This window comes from Asterias amurensis, chromosome 1, assembly GCF_032118995.1.
Source record: "Asterias amurensis chromosome 1, ASM3211899v1".
Classification (NCBI taxonomy): Eukaryota; Metazoa; Echinodermata; class Asteroidea; order Forcipulatida; family Asteriidae; genus Asterias; species Asterias amurensis.
The window spans coordinates 35,866,360-35,884,132 of record NC_092648.1 but is presented as its reverse complement, the minus strand read 5'-3'; the positions used below and the strand labels follow the sequence as shown (position 1 = coordinate 35,884,132).

At 37.6% G+C, this 17,773-nt stretch overlaps 1 protein-coding gene across 1 annotated transcript; it reads right to left on the bottom strand.

The window, feature by feature from the left end:
• Window positions 1-103: 103 nt before the first annotated feature.
• On the bottom strand, window positions 104-16,536 carry LOC139938392 (GTP-binding protein 2-like). Its single transcript, XM_071933893.1, has 12 exons — window positions 16,304-16,536; window positions 13,318-13,344; window positions 12,877-13,061; window positions 11,688-11,805; window positions 10,643-10,840; window positions 10,031-10,217; window positions 9,226-9,442; window positions 7,767-7,902; window positions 6,408-6,466; window positions 6,017-6,188; window positions 5,095-5,256; window positions 104-4,016 (listed from the first exon to the last, which is right to left on the bottom strand). Exons 1-12 carry the CDS (start codon window positions 16,391-16,393, stop codon window positions 3,858-3,860), a joined length of 1,710 nt encoding a protein of 569 aa, XP_071789994.1. The 5' UTR covers window positions 16,394-16,536; the 3' UTR covers window positions 104-3,857.
• Window positions 16,537-17,773: the final 1,237 nt, after the last annotated feature.

The following is a 17,773-nucleotide window of genomic DNA, read 5'->3' as shown; positions in this document are numbered from 1 at the left end:
CCAAGCTTCCCTGGGTTACACACATGAAGAGCTATATACAGCTCTATGGTTACCCAGTCAGTGCGGGTATTTGTGACGAACCCATGATATTGGATTACATAAGGTATTATACAGGATCAGTATAGCTGACAAATTAGTCACAGATGGTGTTCATGTTTCGTGTGATCAACAATAATAATACAAGAAAAAACAAACTTGAAAACAATGCACAATTTTCAGCATGTAAACAAATTGTAATTTTGGATGTAAGGGTTTTCAGATGTTTTTCTTGAATTTAATTTCAGGGGAAATATTATTTCACAGAAAAAATTGTTCCAGTATGAACTTCATAATCAGTAAGTTTTCAGACTACAATTAAACAATGGTGGTTTTTATTTTTACCAATCCTGTTTAATACCTGTGAAAGTTTCATCTGAATACAGTGTCTGCTTGTTCAGAAAACTTGCATATCGCTTCATTCTCACAATCTTATATGAGATTTGTAATTGTGAAAATTTCTGATAAATGACTTGCTGGCCTGAGTTTTCCCTTTGTTCTAGACCGGGAACCTCTCGGATGTTACAATTCAGGTTTACAGACTACATCAATAGAAATACAAAACTACCGGTTCGGACACAATGCGGAATATTTCTTTCTCCTTTTAGTGACTTCATTGCTTCATTCAAGAAAACTAAAGGCTCAACGAGGTTTTGAGAAAAATCCTGAAATAAGGAACAAATACTGAGAACTCACACGCCTGTTTATAATGGATTATTTTTCTACATTTTTAGGAACAACAGTAAAAGAAAAGAGCAATCTGTACCTGAAAAATTGCATTTTCACAAACTTACATTACAAGAAATAGAAGCTGCTATGGAGTAAACTTGAGAGTTCTCGGTTAAAGCTATTTACATCTTACTATTTACAATAAAATATCTCACACATGCACTCCAAAGTGACAACTCTCATGAAATGCAGTTACACAAGTTTTTTTATACAAATTTACTGTGATTTGGTTAAAGAACATTTAAAAGAGAAAGAAAACCTTTGGTGTTTTGAACCGTTCAATTTTTTTTAAATGTTTTATAAAATATAGATTATGTACAATAAAAGTAACCTGTGATTTTTTTTGATTTTTTTTGGAACAGTTGTGTCCATGCAGGAAGAATAATCCGGGATTGATATACAGAAATCTGAGAAAAGTTTCTAAAACTAGGCATTTCTAAAAAGAGGTTGCAATTGCCGTAGATGCACATTTAGAATAATTCCTGCTAACCATGGGATATCACACCATGGTGTTGGAAAACAAATTGCATTGCTGGATTATTCATAGTTTATCACCGAATACAACTGTTTTGTCAAAATTCGAAAAATTGTTTTCCTTATATGGTTACATTTCAATGACAACTCTAAAGACTGGGCAAGTTTCACGCATATTCAAACTTTTAGGACCAAATTTGTCCCAACTATATTGAGTTTTACGTGAGGTGCGATTCTGTTTCTTCAAATACTTTAGTTTAGGGCCGAATAAATTATTGTTGAGAAAGTAACATTTAGCCATGAATTATTTGAAAGTAAAACAAATGTAACAAAGAAAACGGGGAGAGATTGGTGGGAAACGGCTCCCTCTAAAGTGGAGTAGTTTTCGAGAAAGAAGTAATTTTCCACAAATTTGATTTTGAGACCTCAGATTTAGAATTTGAGGTCTTGAAATCAAGCATTTGAAATCAAGCATCTGAAAGCACACAACTTCGTGTGACAAGGGTGTTTTTTCCTCGTAACTTTGATGACCGATTGAGCTCAAATGTTCACAGGTTTGTTATTTTATGCATGTGTTGAGATACAGCAAGTGAGAAGACTGGTTTTTGACAATAACCAATAGTGTCCAGTGTCTTTAAACATATTATGTAACGGTCGCACAAATTCGGGCGTGATTGACAAGCATTCTTGTCTCAAGTGTTTCAATGTTAATTTTAATAAATTTCTTGCATTAAATACAAATTTTAATAACAAGTAGCCTTTGTTTGAGGTTTTGATATGCCCAAGACTTGCACAGTCTATTTACACTTTCTTTAGGCTAAAATGAACATTTTGTAATGGCAAACTTCCCTTTGCATAAATTGATATCGATATAACAGCACCAAACTTCACAGCACGATCAAATTCAAAATCAAGTAGTGCACATCCATCATTGTTAAAATCAGTATTGCAAACATTTCTGATCGGTAAAAAATAGTTAAAACCACTCTTTGGAACTTTTCTTGATATGTTCACAATAAAGACATGTTATATAATACATTTATAAATACATTTAAAAATATCTCCAAGAGACAAAAGGGGTCATCACTAAATCTAGGTTATGTCTTAACTAAATCTATGCTCTGGATATGTGTGTGGTTCAGGTAGCTGAAAGTATGCTGGTTTAACATGATTTGCAATGGATTCTCAATCTGAATACGTACATAAACTTGAAAAAAAACCTTGACGCAACATGGGTAGAGAATTTCCCCCCGCCTTTGGTACCCTCTCAATTGAAAAATGATTGCATCACAAAAAATGTGTGCTTGGAGTTCCTTACATTTACACTCGAGTAAACATTGTTAATTTATTTATTTGGGGACTCAAAACCCATCTTATCTTTCTCACACAAACATAATATTGGGTGTAAAAACAGTAAAATTTTGCTCTGTCAATCTGTAATTTTTGTCAAAGTGTGCAAGTAAAAAGTTGATTTTGAAAGTTGAATTTTTGCATTACCAACCCAGCTAGCATGCTTTAAAACTTACAGTTAACTGTGCATTTTTAGAGTGCTATTTTACCCCCAACCTTGCATGTTAATAATGTTAATTGCATGCTTAAATAAAAACGTCTTTGGAGCAACCAGAATTTCGGAAATCAAAATACTTATACAAAGGCTATCAATAAACATTCTCACCTGGTAATAGCTACATGAATAAAAAGCTAATTTCATGTAATGTTGCATTCTAATAAATTTGCAATCTGTGGAAAAGTTTAAATTCCATGAGTCAAATAAACCATTTGGGGGTTACATTTGCTTAATGTCCGTTACAATGACTTGCTAAGTTGCAATTAACTGCTTAAATTTGAGTTCCTCAGACTTTACAGACAGTGCCCCAAGACTTAAGGTTATGCAAGATGGTGAACACCCATACACGCTATGGTACCACGGTTAGATTATCGAAAGGTTGCTCTACAAAAGCTTGCCCTGAACTGCTCAATAACAATAATAGAACTGGGGTCGATTTCACAAAGAGTTAGGACTAGTCCTAACTTAGGACTAGTCCTAGGAGATATACACATTGCATTGATAGTCCTAAGTTAGGATGAGTAACCGGTCCTAACTCGAGATAAGACTAGTCCTAACTCTTTGTGAAATCCACCCCTGGGCTGTTACATGTATATAGCGCTTTATCATGTCAAAGCCATCAGTAGTTTTTCCTCCAAGGTCTTTGCAGCTACATTTTGAAGTATGAAACCTGTTTCTTTATATCACCATGTAATGAACCAGTAATATTATTATCATTAAATGGTTCGGGGCAAGCTTTTTTGTATAGCAACCTTTAGATGATCAAACCATGATACCGTGTATGGGTGTCGCCATCTTGCGTAACTACGCAAAAGCATACATCAAATCTTGTGACACTGTCAGTACAGTCTGAGGAATTCAAATTTAAGCTGTAACTTGTGACTACGCAAGTCATTGTACCAGACACTATTCAACTCTAACTCGTAAACTCGTAAATTTTATGAGAGGGTAAATAATGTTTCAGTTAAAAAATTGCATTTTTAGTAATTATAGAATTGTATTTGATGAAGACAAAGTGATTCTTAGTTTACCTAGGTGATTGCCAACCATGTTATCGGTCAACATCGGCTTCCAGACATATTTTTGTCACATTGCCCATTCCCTTTGTCGTCCCTTCTCTGAAGAGCAGTCTAGCACCTGCCCTTATGTACTCTGGCTGTTTAATGAATCGGAACCGGACTACTGCTTGGCTGTTTGTCTTTAGTGATGGCTAAAAAATAAAACCGAGAAAAGAGCTGATTAATTAAAACCCTGCTGTGTGTTTAAAGGCAGTGGACACTATTAGTAATTACCCAAAATAATTATTAGCAAAAAACCTTACTTGGTAACGAGTAATGGGAGAGGTTGATAGTATAAAACATTGTAAGAAACGGCTCCCTCTGATGTTAGTTTTCGAAGAAAGAAGTAATTTTCAACGAATTTGATTTTGAGACCTCAGATTTAGAATTTGAGGTCTCGAAATCAAGCATCTGAAAGCACACAACTTCGTGTGGCCATGTGCATATACTGAGATACACCAACTGTAGAGGCTAGTAGAGGCTGTAGAGGCTTTAATCGATAATTACGAAAAGTTCAGAAGTGTACACATATCAAAATTACATTAAAATGGTGAACAAGTGCATTATAAACAAGTAAAAATACCATTTCTGTTGAAAACATTCCGCTCAGGTAGCTGTTTAAGTTTTGTAATAATCTTCATTGTTCTCAAAAAATGTTGTCACTTATTACCTTTTGCCAGAACTAACATGCAACTCAGAGCAGCCTCAACTACTAGCTTTCAAATACCTAAATGCAAAACTAAGCGCTATAGTAAATTCACGCTAACCTCATGAGCTAGATTATTGAAATAATTTTTGGGGTTGCTTGGCAAATTTTAAACTTTTCGTCTATTTTTTTATGTTTGTCTTTGCCATTTTTTTAAAAATATTCTTTGGGTTTTTTTATGGCGTGTTCCTGCTAGTTAATGAATTCTTCATTTTTTTAATTTTTCTTCATTTGTGTGTATTTTTGTACAGATTTTGCCTGTTTATTGTCGATTCCATTCTTCTTAATTCTGTAAAAACTTTGTAAATTTGAATGTTGTCACCTTTTTAAAATTTTTATTAAGATTAAAATAAACCATTAATAATAATAAAAGCTCCCTGCTAACCTTTGGAAAACACTTAACGTGAGCACGCAATTCACCGCTTTCGTAAGAGCTGATGCTTTGCTTTCGCTGAGCTGGGCCCTGGTAACTAAACTCACAAAATGAGCTCTTTTCAGAACACTGCAATAATCAGACTACCTACCGTATCCATGTGTGATATGACGACTGTCTGGCATACATTGCCTATATGGACAGTTGCCTGGAATCCTTTACTGATGGAGGTCACATGGAAGAGTACAAAAATAGTAGCCTCAAATTCCAGACAGGCTATAGGATTGAGGTCACTGCTGACTAATACCATACCCTGTGAAGAAAAAAAGACAATGATTAAGTTTTGAACCCTTCCATGGCAAAACAACTTGAAAAATGAAATTTTGAGAAAAGTAAGTACACAGATGTGTTGCTGTAAAGCGGGATGAAAGTGTAAAAAGAGGCCGAGATCAGACATGTGTTACTTACATCCATACATAGCATGCTTTTGTAACTTTAAAAGGAAAAAATAAAAACGCCATAAACTAACCCAGAAATGAGCATAAATTTGTTTTTTTTAGTAGGGCTTTTTTTTTTAGCCATAGAAGGGCGGACCAGTTGAATAAATTTGAGACTTTGAGACTTTGTGACATAATTGGGTAATTTCCAGTGAACAAAAACTCACAGGCATACCACTCAGGTAGGATTCAAATCCATGACCTTTGCCATTCTAGAGCCATTGTCTTATCGCAAGACTACCGAGCTTGCCTGGCAGCTAGAGGCAGTTCCAATGTTAATCCTATATTTTAGTAGCGTTGTTGTACCCAGTGAAGTTACAAGATATACGTATATTTATACCTCATTGGCCTGGCACTATTATTATGTTCTAATTGGGTTACAATCATCCATATTTAAAGTGTTGAGATTTATACACCACACCTGATTGAGTTTATTTTGCCGAGTTACTACAAAATACAAAAGGGTATGTTCAATTAGCTTCCCCAAAATAACATCATTTACATCAGTTTGTGGACAGAACAATAAAACAAGCGAACAATCAACAACAAACAAATGTTTTAGACCAGTTGTCTCACCTTCCTTAATGTACACTTTTGCCAGTCTCCCACGGCCAGCGTGGCGGCCTGGCCAGGTCGCACGACTCTACATGACGTTCGGTTTCTGTGTACGGTGTGCACTGTGACAGGACTGAAGTGGCCATTGTCATCTGGTCCTAACAGTAGTCTCTCTTGCTCTTTCACAATTCCTCTAAGAATGGGAAGGGGATGGATGGGAGTTATATTTTGTTACATATGAGTATAAAACGTTAGAAGTAGATCATTGACAAATCTTGTTGGACTATTGGAGACTTATTATTATAGTGGAGCAAAATATTGTAGACATTCAAAAAAAATTTCCCCCTTCACGGATGTAGGCATGGCTCTATATAAGAAGCCACTATTAGTATTATTATTATTAGTATCATACCTTGATAACGTTCCTCCTACGACTCGGCCAACATCAGGCACACTGTAAACCTCATCAACCTTTTCCAAATAAAAAAGTACCACAGTAAGTCATAACATGGAGAATCCACATGACAAATTATACACTCATTATAGAAAAAAAAAAAAAAGAATAACCATAACAAATACTGGGTGAGAAGCATAGAATAAACTATTTCGAGACAGAATTTAATTCAGTCTAGGAATTTTTTTTATCCAAAAACATTTTAATCTGCGAAATGTTTTTTTTTATGCATGAACTGTTTCTTAGATTTCTGGAGGATGGTTTCCGTTTACAAATGTGCTTGGAAACTGGTGTCACCTCACTAAACAGGTATGGATTCTTTGTTTCCATGACAGATTTTTGCATTTTTCTCGGGAAGTAGACACTTTCAATATCATTTATCTCTACCCTTACTACGAGTTCTGTGAAAAAAACGCAGGCATATCACTTGGGTGGGATTCGAGCCAACAACCTTTGCATTACTAGAGCAGAAGTCTTACATGTACCACTAGACCGCCGAGCTAGCCCAGTGGCTAGAGGAAGTTTGATTTATAAGATGTTAGTTTTACATCCGGGATAAAGAATATATATTGTTTTTACCCTAACACCGATGTTAGAAACTGTATTAATTTGAAACTTTCCCATGTGATTTTAATCTTTCTTTATAACTTTACTCATAAATCCGCATTATATTGACAAAACTAAATCTATGACCCTACCTTCAAGAAAATGAGGCTCAACAATAATTGTTGCGAAGGAAAACTAAGGAGTAAACCAGTCACTACTTGGCATTATATCATAATCCATTCAGCAAATTTGTTTTAAGTTTGGCTACTGTTTGGCTCTTAAAGGCAGTGGACAAACTATTAGTAATTACTCAAAATAATTATTAACTTAAAACCTTTCTTGGTAACGAGTAAGGGGGTGAGGTTGATAGTATAAAACATGGTGAGAAACAGCTCCATCTGAAGTAATGTAGTTTTCGAGAAAGAAGTTATTTAGAATTTGAGCATCTGAAAGCATACAACTTCTTGTGACAAGGGTGTTTTTTTTCCTTCATTATTATCTCACCACTTTGACGACCAATTGAGCTAAAATTTTCCCAGGTTTGTTATTTTATGCACATGTTGATATACACCAACTGTGAAGGCTAGTCTTTGACAATTACCAATAGTGTCCAGTGTCTTTAAGAGGCTCAATGAAATGTGAAACAGCTGGTACAGGGGCAATGTATCTCACTGTGATCGGCAGGATTGGGTGTTGAGTTCAAAGATGTTATGAAGGTTTTATGAGCTCACATTAAAACTCAATAAGAAGTTTCTTATTTTGAAATTGTACCTGGAATTCTGCAAGTTCTTGGGAGAGTTTTTCTTGTTCTAAGCTGCTGTGAGACGGTGGAAGAACATGCAGAAACTTCTTGAGCATGTCAAGGTGCTGACCGGTCACACTGGATACCAGGAAGATTGGGCATATACTGCAAAAGTAAAAAAGACAATAACTGGTAAGTTTTGAGGAGGAAAAGGCAGTGTACAAAAATGAACGTAGTGAAAAAAATAAAGCAGTATCAAATGACAGTATGTATAAAAATGATAAAGCTACACCTAAGCCATGTGCGATCTTATAAGCTCTGGTTCTTAGGCTATGTTGTGATACTGCTCCTCAGAACAATATCATTACGTACGATTCACTCAATACAAAGACTCATGGAAGACGATTTGTTGTTAGCTTCTTCTGCATGCAGTCTATTTATTCCTACATGAGGCTTTTCACATAGTAGTGCACCCATAGGTGCCCAAGATAAAAATAACTCAACACCAGGCTTGGGGTGAAAGTTTGGTCATGACTAATAATGACATCACAGGCTACAACCTGACTAAACAAATATTGGCAACTTGTAATACAGTAAGCCTTCTACAGTTTGACAAGGAGAGGACATTTTCGCATAACCTGAAAATCTGACGCCACACATGTGAATAATGCTACGTACCTGCTCTATGTACCTTTGACTTTGCATCCATTTTAGTCAATTCAATCTATATATTATATTACATAGTGAATAAAACAGTATTCAAGCATGTACAAACATTATGCACACACTGAATGGAGCTGATTGAAAGCACAAGCTGACAAACAACATCACCTCAGGACACAAATGCCATGACCTGGGGCGGATTGCACCAAGTGGTCTTAAACCGGTCTATGCGCTACAGCCGGCCGGCTAACTTGAGACGTGCTTAGACAGTCTTTAATTATAGACCGATTGCAATAGCGTGATCTATAATTATAGCCAGTCTTAAATCTTAAGTCTGCTCTGAGCTGGCTTTAATCGGTATTTCTTTTGGTTTTTAAAGATGGCGCTGCATTTGTTAGTTGTAGATGATTTGATACAAAGAGCTTTTCGATGAGATTGTATTTTAGAAATAGATTACACCCATTAGAGGCATAATGGTGATTATTTGATATCCGATGATTTAAACCAAAGCAATGCGGTACCGCCAGTGCCTGCAGAGTGCTAAGTATTATGGGACATTTGTTCGTATTGCATTACTTTTCACCGACTTATCTAAGACCGGTGTATTGCAACAGGCTTAATGACTGACTAAGCTAAGACCGTCTAAGGCAGATAGCCGGCTATAACTGACTGGTCTTAGACTGCTGACTAAGACAGTTTTATTGCAATCACCCTCTGGACGCGAACCTACACTCTGCTGATCAGAAACATAAGAGCTTAAGCCCGACATTCTTATCCCCTGGCCCTAACACGCCACAATATTAATAATCCAAATATCCTACTTACTTTGAGTTATTGAAGCTTCTTGCGGCAGTGACTGCGTTGTCGTCACTTTCCACTCTGTATGGAATCTTCTTACATCCCGGACCAGAGAGAAGTCTCGTCAACTGATCCAAGGTTCGTTGTATCAAACACTTGGGGCAAACATCAATCTTATTGATGACAACAAAGATGGGGACCTGCAGGGCCATGGCCAGCCCAATGTGTTCTTTTGTTGTACCAGCTAGAATTCAAATCAATCAATCAAATAAATCAACTGTAACATTTATGTGGCGCCAGTTCAACAGTAGTTGCTCACGACACTGTTCATTAAGCTCTTGTTGAGATCTAAGTGACAGTCATACCGACTTTCAAGACAACACTCAAATCAATGCTAAGCAAACCACCAAAACAAAACCTCAAATCAAAGGTAAGTTGAGGAACAGGTTCAAACTTTATGGTGATACCACGTAAAGCATCTCTGTGGGGGTGTCATGTCTGAGTGGGTAAGAAAATCAGACTCAAGTTCTGGTGGTTCATCGGAATGTGGGTTCCATTGTGTCTCTCCACCCAGGGGTAAAATGGGTACCTGTGAGGGCAGATATGGTTTAACTCGCAGCACCAGCTGTATACTCCCGAGGGAGCTATTAGATGGTTTAAGGAATGGTTTAAGGCCAGGTAACCAGGGGTAATAATGTTGGAAGCCAGGTGTTATATAAAAATTCATTGAAAAAAATTGATTATCATATTATTCAATATGTGTTGTTTGAGAAAAACCAATCCTCATTATATAAAACTTTGTATTCGTCATCAGGAGATACTTGTATCTTACCGATGCCAGTGTTAGCGCTGACCACCAGCATTGCAAAGTCCGGTGCATAGCCCATCAGACCAGTGATGGTAGTCTTTAGGTATTTGTGGTGTCCAGCTAGATCGATAAGAGTGATCAGCTTGGATGCATTCTCACAGATCTCTTCCGCAGTCAGGCATCCCTGTTGGCTGTCACCATAGTTGATGACCTACAATTAAATAATAAAAATGATTTATGGATCCTTGCTCAGTCAGACAAAACCCATTACCATCATTGTTCGGTTGTGGAGCAGGAGACTACAACTTGGCCCATTTATCGGCCAGTGTCCAGCAGGCAGTCGTACAATGTCCTACCTACATGTATGTGTGATAAACTGTGTGTAAACTTGTAACCTTCTGTTGGCCCGGGGCCCACCTCAAGTGTTCAATGCCCTGCCGGACATCGGCCAGGCAGAGTTCCCGGTGAGTATTGTGAGCTCCACATTCCCTTACAAGCAATTTTTCCTCTACAAGCAAATTTTATTTTTAAAGCTCCATGTTCCCTTGCATGCAAATTGTAAGCTCCATTTTCTATGCGAGGAATTTTTTGAGCCGTAGGGATATGTGATAAGAAGACGCATGATTTATAACCAACCTCCCCTTTGCTGTTAAATCCAAGGGTCTCATGACTGATGCTTGATGTTCTCCCTGACTGAATCTCATGAAGATGACGAAAGAGGTTTAGTCTCGCTCGACCACGCCCGTTGTCCAACTCCCCCTGGGTGAGAACGCCTAGTAATGTGCTTTTACCAACGTCAACATTGCCAAGGACGGCAACACGCAGGTTGATGAACTGTTCAAAATCAAAGAACAAAAGTATCTAAAAATTAAAGGGGATGTCATCAAAACAACAAAATCAAATTTCAAAATTTGATTTAGAGTGATTTTGAGTTGATCAAATAATTGATCATTTAATTTTAAAACTTTGTACTTGCGAGTACAAGTAATCCTGGAAATTTGTCTTTCAAGGTATTGAATACTCTAAATTAACCTTCATTAAATCCCAATAAAATATGTCTGCAAGGCAAAGGAAAAAATCTGTCATCTAGAAACACAAAAAAACAAACCTTCTGGACTCTAGAGTTCTAATGAAATTGATGAAAATGTGGGTCTTGATTGAGCGGTGAGGAGGCCAGACTCAAGCTCTGGTGTTTCTGATCAGCAGGGTCTAGGTTCAAGTCCTGATTTTGGCACTTGTGATCTTTAGAAAAATACTTATGTCTTCATCCTCTGGATTGAACGTAAAGCCAAACGTACTCTTTCGCACACACAACAGTGGGTCCTTGCTGTTGTTGCTCTATTATTCCCTTTTCTGAAGGATTCCTCAGTGGGCTCGAAGTTGACCAAAGAAAAATGTCTTGGAAACCATTGCTTCATTGTATAAAAGTTCCCACAATAGCTTATGTGCCTACCCCAGATACACTTATGGTTTGCTCTATAGTGTTTTTGACAGTGGCTGCTGAATGCGCCGCACAAAACCCTAATAAGGCGCTACATAAATTGGTCTCATAAACCTGTCTTAAAATGTTTTCTTTTTTTCAAGTGACTTGAGTTCCTTTATTGGAAGATAAGTGAGCTACTGTATTAAAGACCCCTGACAAATGCAAGGGCCATCAAATCTTAGGAAACCCATCACCCACCTGTTGGTCATCTGGTATTCTTCTGACGAGCACCTCACATGCCTTGCGTTCCTCCTCAAGGGTCTCTCCTTCACTCTCCACGGTACGTTGTCTCAAGACGGTAGTTGTTGCTCCAAGTCTGTTGGATTGAAAGCAAAAGACATGGTTAGCCAAGATTCGAAACATATATTGTCATAATCTGATGTATAAATGGTAGTGCTTACAACCGGTCTAATGGTCAAATGAAGTTACGCTCACACAATCTTAAATAATTTTAAACATTCTTTATTCACATCTCAAAAGGACAACATATGAGCAAAAACAAGTAGGTTGGACAGTTTTAATAGCTCACAGGACAAGTTGAAAAGAATTGTTTACTAACCGTGTAGCAGTCTTTATTACACAGTATGTACCAGGGTTGAAGCTAAACCAACTTAAGTGGTGAGCAATAAATCCGAGATTTTGGAAGACCACCAAAGGCGAGCTGATCAATACAGTTTGTCATGGGCCATTTATGCTAAATTGCAAGCATCGGGCATGATGCCCAGTTTCCAAACTGGGACATGCAGTAACTTAAATGACATGTGCTCTTTCGCTGTGACATTTGATGCTCCTTATCTGTAGCCTGACATCTGACGTCATTCTTCGAGGCTCGTGAATAACGCCAGAGACCGGCCAAAAACCGGTGTGTGGTTTGACCTTTGACCTCTCATAGAGATACGCAAATTCTACACCAACATTATCAAGCAAGTACCGTATCCACCATGCATGTACTGTTTACATGTATACTACCACACACATGGCACACACGTGCGGACGACCAAAAGTAAGCTTTCCATGTGTTTTGATTGGCCAACCGAGATGACCTCAGATCAATCAAAACAAACCCAGCTATGGTAGCTTTCAGTCAATGCATTTATCCAATGGTATCATTTATCCTTGCGGATAAAGACAGGGGCTCAGTCAACAGCTGTGAGTCAGATCACTGCACATTGGACATATTGGACAAGATTTTGACTTTTTCTAGGGGAAATCTGTGCTGGGAGGCACGTTGCATTTTGGTCAAAGTGGTGGAGTAAAAATTTGTGAGTCCTGGGCAGGCCCGCCCAGCACCACCCACCGCGGCAACAACACTGCTATGTACATTTGTGTACACCCGGCAACCGCTAAGGGTTAGCCCTTTGGTGAAGAAAAGAAATAATGCTCTTACTTGTTAGCCATTCTGTCCAGCGTATCCATCGATGCTGTCAGATCCACTGGTAAGAGGCCAGCCAACATTCCATTATCCTCCACTCCGATCTCATAGATGGCTTCACCCTGTCCCTCTCTCAGCCTCCACTTCATCTGAGTCACTAGGTGTTCAAAACGACTTGGAGATGGGCTGACAAGCTTTAGCTGTTAAGGGAATTCAGTTTAATGAAATTGAGTAGGATTTAAAACTCTGCATATGTGGAAATAGGATCGATATCGTAAGGTTTGCGGTAACACCATGTTATTAGTCTCTCAAAAAATGGTCATTTAAAGGAACTGGGGTCGATTTCACAAAGAGTAACATTAGGTAACCTAAAAGGTTAGGATTAGTCCTAGGAGATATTAAAAACTTGAGGCTTGTCCTAAGTTAGGCTCGTCTTTAGTATATTTAGCAGCTTACCTTGTATTCAACATTTCCTTCTTCCACCTAAAACAAGAAATAAAAAGACAACAATAATAATATTTGTTCCAAATGATAACAGTAATTAACAAGTACCTTTTGGGTGTGTTTCTTTAATGATGTAAATGTAATGTAACCTCAGCTAAGAAACAAAGCTTCTCTCCACCCAGGGGTAAATGGGTACCAAGGGTAAATAAGGGCAGAGATGGTTCTTGTGGTTTTAGCCGATTAGCGCGTATTAATGTTGCACAGGCTGCATACTCTCCACCAGGGAGCTGAGATAGGGTATGTTCAGACAGCGTACTAACTTAGACCCGAACCAGTTTAACTTTTACGAGCAGCGAGGGGTGGTCGTAAAAATAAAAACCCATTGCATTCAGACAGCACAGAGTTAAACCCGATCCGGTTTATCTTCGGTTTTAAGAGGTCAAAGTAGACGCGACCCCGTTGCTCTAACATCCGGTTTTATTCATCAGATTCACGCACCACCATGCCGATATACTGAGTGCCCCATGCCCTGGATGATCATCAGAACATAATATTATTGGATACAAATGGCTCAATCGAACGCGGAAAACAGTTTTATCGCTGGGAGGATATGGGCACTTAAAACAAACCTGAACACGTCTCAAATTTTTTTTTTTAAACAAACAAAATATTGATACAAACCGCCGAGAAAACTCACCAAAATATTGTCTATATTCCATGAAACAGATTACGTTTCCGATTTAATAAATACTTTTAGTTTGTACTTCAATCGATTGGAAGTTGCGATCTCTCAAAAGCTGGTGCCGTGATTTTTATTCCCATTCGTTCATAACATGAAAAGCGTTATATAAAAACGGGTTATTATTATTATTAGTACTTAGGCCCTACATAGTTTTCTAAAATTCACTGATCAATCGTGTCATCACTTGTACAAAAAAAAACACTGAGGTCAAATCAGAAGAAGATCTGCATTAATCATTTGTATAAATTAATAGAAAATTTGTATCTGCTCACGTTCTTACAACCATAAATCAATCTAGTACAAAAACACAAGGTCAAATTAATAAGAAAATCTGCATTTATAAAAGTTAACACCGACAATTTATTAGTTAAAACAAACTACAGAAAATAAAACAATTGATTTTCTGACAGCTGTTGCTTTCCCCTTGAATGACCTTACCTAGAGGCCCTTCTACTTTTATTTCTACATGTACTTCATTGGGGGGGGGGGGGGGCCTACTCAGCAAAGTCTACTACAAGTGTAGGAAATTCAAGTTAAAGAGTCTTGCTCAAGGAAGAAATTTGCTTTTTAAAGAAGGCGATGATGATGTAGGCCTATATAGTAGTGCTGGGCAAGTAGTGAAATTTTGTTATTCGGATACCGCTGGCCAATTATCCGAAATTAACCGGATATTCGAATAGTTTTTCTCGCCGCTAGAGGGCGCTTTAAAAAAAAAAAAAAATATATATATATTAATTTTTTTGCCGCTAGAGGGCGCTGTTCGTTTGTGAATGAGATCTTATGGTCGGATTGATATTAATTTTAGACAGTGTCACTCGGTTCATTCATAAAAATGACCGGATCTAATTTAAAGATGGCGATTTGCTTTTTCTTTTGATCGTGATTGACTCTACGTGAAGGAAAACTTTTGTAATCTTTGAACAAATTACGTCAGAAATGTCATTGTTTTAACTCTTCACGGAGGTGAGCATAGTTAAACACTTAATTTATGCTGTTTTATGCTGTCTTAATAGAAGTTTCATAAGGATTCAGACAAAACATTCATATCAGTTGTCGCCCGACGTCCGCGGATATTCGGATATTAAAGAATATCCGGTTACTCGGTTGTAATCACAGAATTATCCGGTTTGTAAATAGGTATTCGCGCCCTATGCGGATATCCGGTTAAGAAAAAAAAGGCATTTGCGGTTACGGATAGGAAAACCTAATCGCCATCAACCGGATATTCGAATAATTCGCCCAGGCCTACTATATAGTTAAACTTATGACAAAGTTTGACTTTTGTTTCTTGAAAACCTACAATCTCGAGCAGCGCCCTCTGAACAATAGCTGTTCTAAACGTCAAAACGTTTGCGTGAACTCAGCGTACCAGCAGCATTGCATGTTATGCAAGAGGACTATGCTAATTTTTAATGCATGTTTTATGATTCAAACCCATATTATATTTGACTCAGCCAGTGAAATTCAGTGTGCTAAACTAGACCCATCTGCCACACCATCGCCTCTTTTCTATTTCTATAGACCTCACACAGTTTTACTTTAACTGGCGTGTCAGGGCCAAACAGTTAAAAGAGCACTGACGACACCGAGCTCAAGCTCTGCCTGATGTTTCGAGTAACCAAATCACCGGACGTTAACGAGAGTGGGACCAATTTCAATTTTATATTAAAGTGTGAGCACACAAACATTTCCTAAGCACAGAAAAGTATTGACTTCAAAAACAGAAATAGGTTTATAAAACCACCAAGCAAATTCTCATGAAGTTTACAATTTAGTTACATACATTGTTGTGACTCAATTTTCCCACTCAATCTTTGCTTTAATTTAAGTTTAAAATTAAAAGCGAAGAAAATTGGCTTAGCTGCAACAAGCATTTTTCTGCTAAATAATATATTTATTTATTTATTTATTTATCTGCATCTGCATCTGTCAGTTACTGTACAAACGCTAGTTGTGGCTATCCCGTATTTATTTATTATTAAATTTAAAACATCACTTATTCAGTTATTTTATAAAATAAGTTAATAAAAAACGAAAAGCACCAACAACAGCTTTGAAATTTGGACTTGGGCCGGCCCACCACTGTTTGCATATTAAAGCTAGATTGCACGATCTACTATAGACAACACTGTGACTAAACTTATTTAATTCTAGTGGCCGGGGCAGGTGTAATGACAGCGGCGGTGCAGTGGTTCACTTGCGCAGTCCGCTCACAACAAACAACTTTACAACGGTCAGACGAGATTGGGAACGTACCTCGGGCGGAAGATTCGACATTGAACAAGCCAAGGCTGGAGATTTTTCCTGGCTGGAAGACATCTTGCGAGGCCTACACGAAGAAGCCATCCTACCGTACTATATCACCACCTCCCCACTGGATCCCAACTAATGAAAATCATTCCCAAGTTGAGACTGATATTTCAAAAGGAAAAGATAAGGAATTAGATTTGACAACAACAACCTAGATTTCCACCATCTTGTTGTGACGGTGACGGTTGTCATTATGCAAACTAAAAGCGCATGCGCATAATCGAGGTCTATCGTAAAACGGGAGATTTTTGTGGGCGGAGTTTCAGCAACAATCTAGAACCCATTTATTGTGGGGACATTTTTGCATAAAAAACACCGTGCAAAATATCAATATTTTGAGGTTTTCAATAAGAATTTAATATAAACCATTGCCTTACCTATTAATAAATACAATTTAGAGTTATTCTTGCTACACATTATTAAATACCCACTAGGACCGTAGGAAAACAGAATATAATATTTTGCGACTCATTTATGCAAATAACTTACTTAGCTCCGCCCATATTATCCATGATGCAATATTGTGCCATGTAAACATTTCAAATTGTTGTGAAAATTGGTGCATCGATGCGAATAAAATTTAGCTCCACATCCATCTGATGCAACGTTGTGCCATGTAATCATTTCAAATTGTTGTGAAAGTTTAAGTCAACCATAGTTATGCAAATGTTTAAGTTCGATTCTAACTACCGTGGGTGGATTTCACAAAGAGTTAGGACTAGTCTTATCTCGAGTTAGTACGAGTTACTAGTCCTTAGGACTAGCTGTACGTTTTGATATCTCTTAGGACTAGTCCTAAGTTAGGACTAGTCCTAACTCTTTGTGAAATCGACCCCAGGGTCGATTTCACAAAGAGTTAGGACTAGTCCTAACCCCAGGGTCGATTTCACAAAGAGTTAGGACTAGTCCTAACTTAGGACTAGTCCTAGGAGATATACAAATTGCATGGATAGTCCTAAGTTAGGACGAGTAACTGGTCCTAACTCGAGATAAGACTAGTCCTAACTCTTTGTGAAATCCACCCCAGGTAACATAAGACTCCTCTTTTCACGAAATATGGACATCCATTCACATAACACTAGATCAGCTACTAAAATTCATATTGGAAAGGCTCGGACCACTTTATTTATGAAAACAGTCAGACATCAAGGCCCCCTACTCTGGAATCAGCTCATCACAATACCTTCATTTAGAACTGTGTACAGCTTCAAAAAATACATGAAAAACCTACTTATACCAGTATCGTCTAAAATGACACCACCTGTAACTACACGCGTACCATGATTATCCATTCCAAATTATGTAGTTTTGTAATTTCCTAAGTAATTATGTTCTGTTAATTTTCCTTTTTGTTATCAACCAACAAATTGTGTAAAACTGTTTAATTACAAACAAATATTGTTTTATTTTTATTGT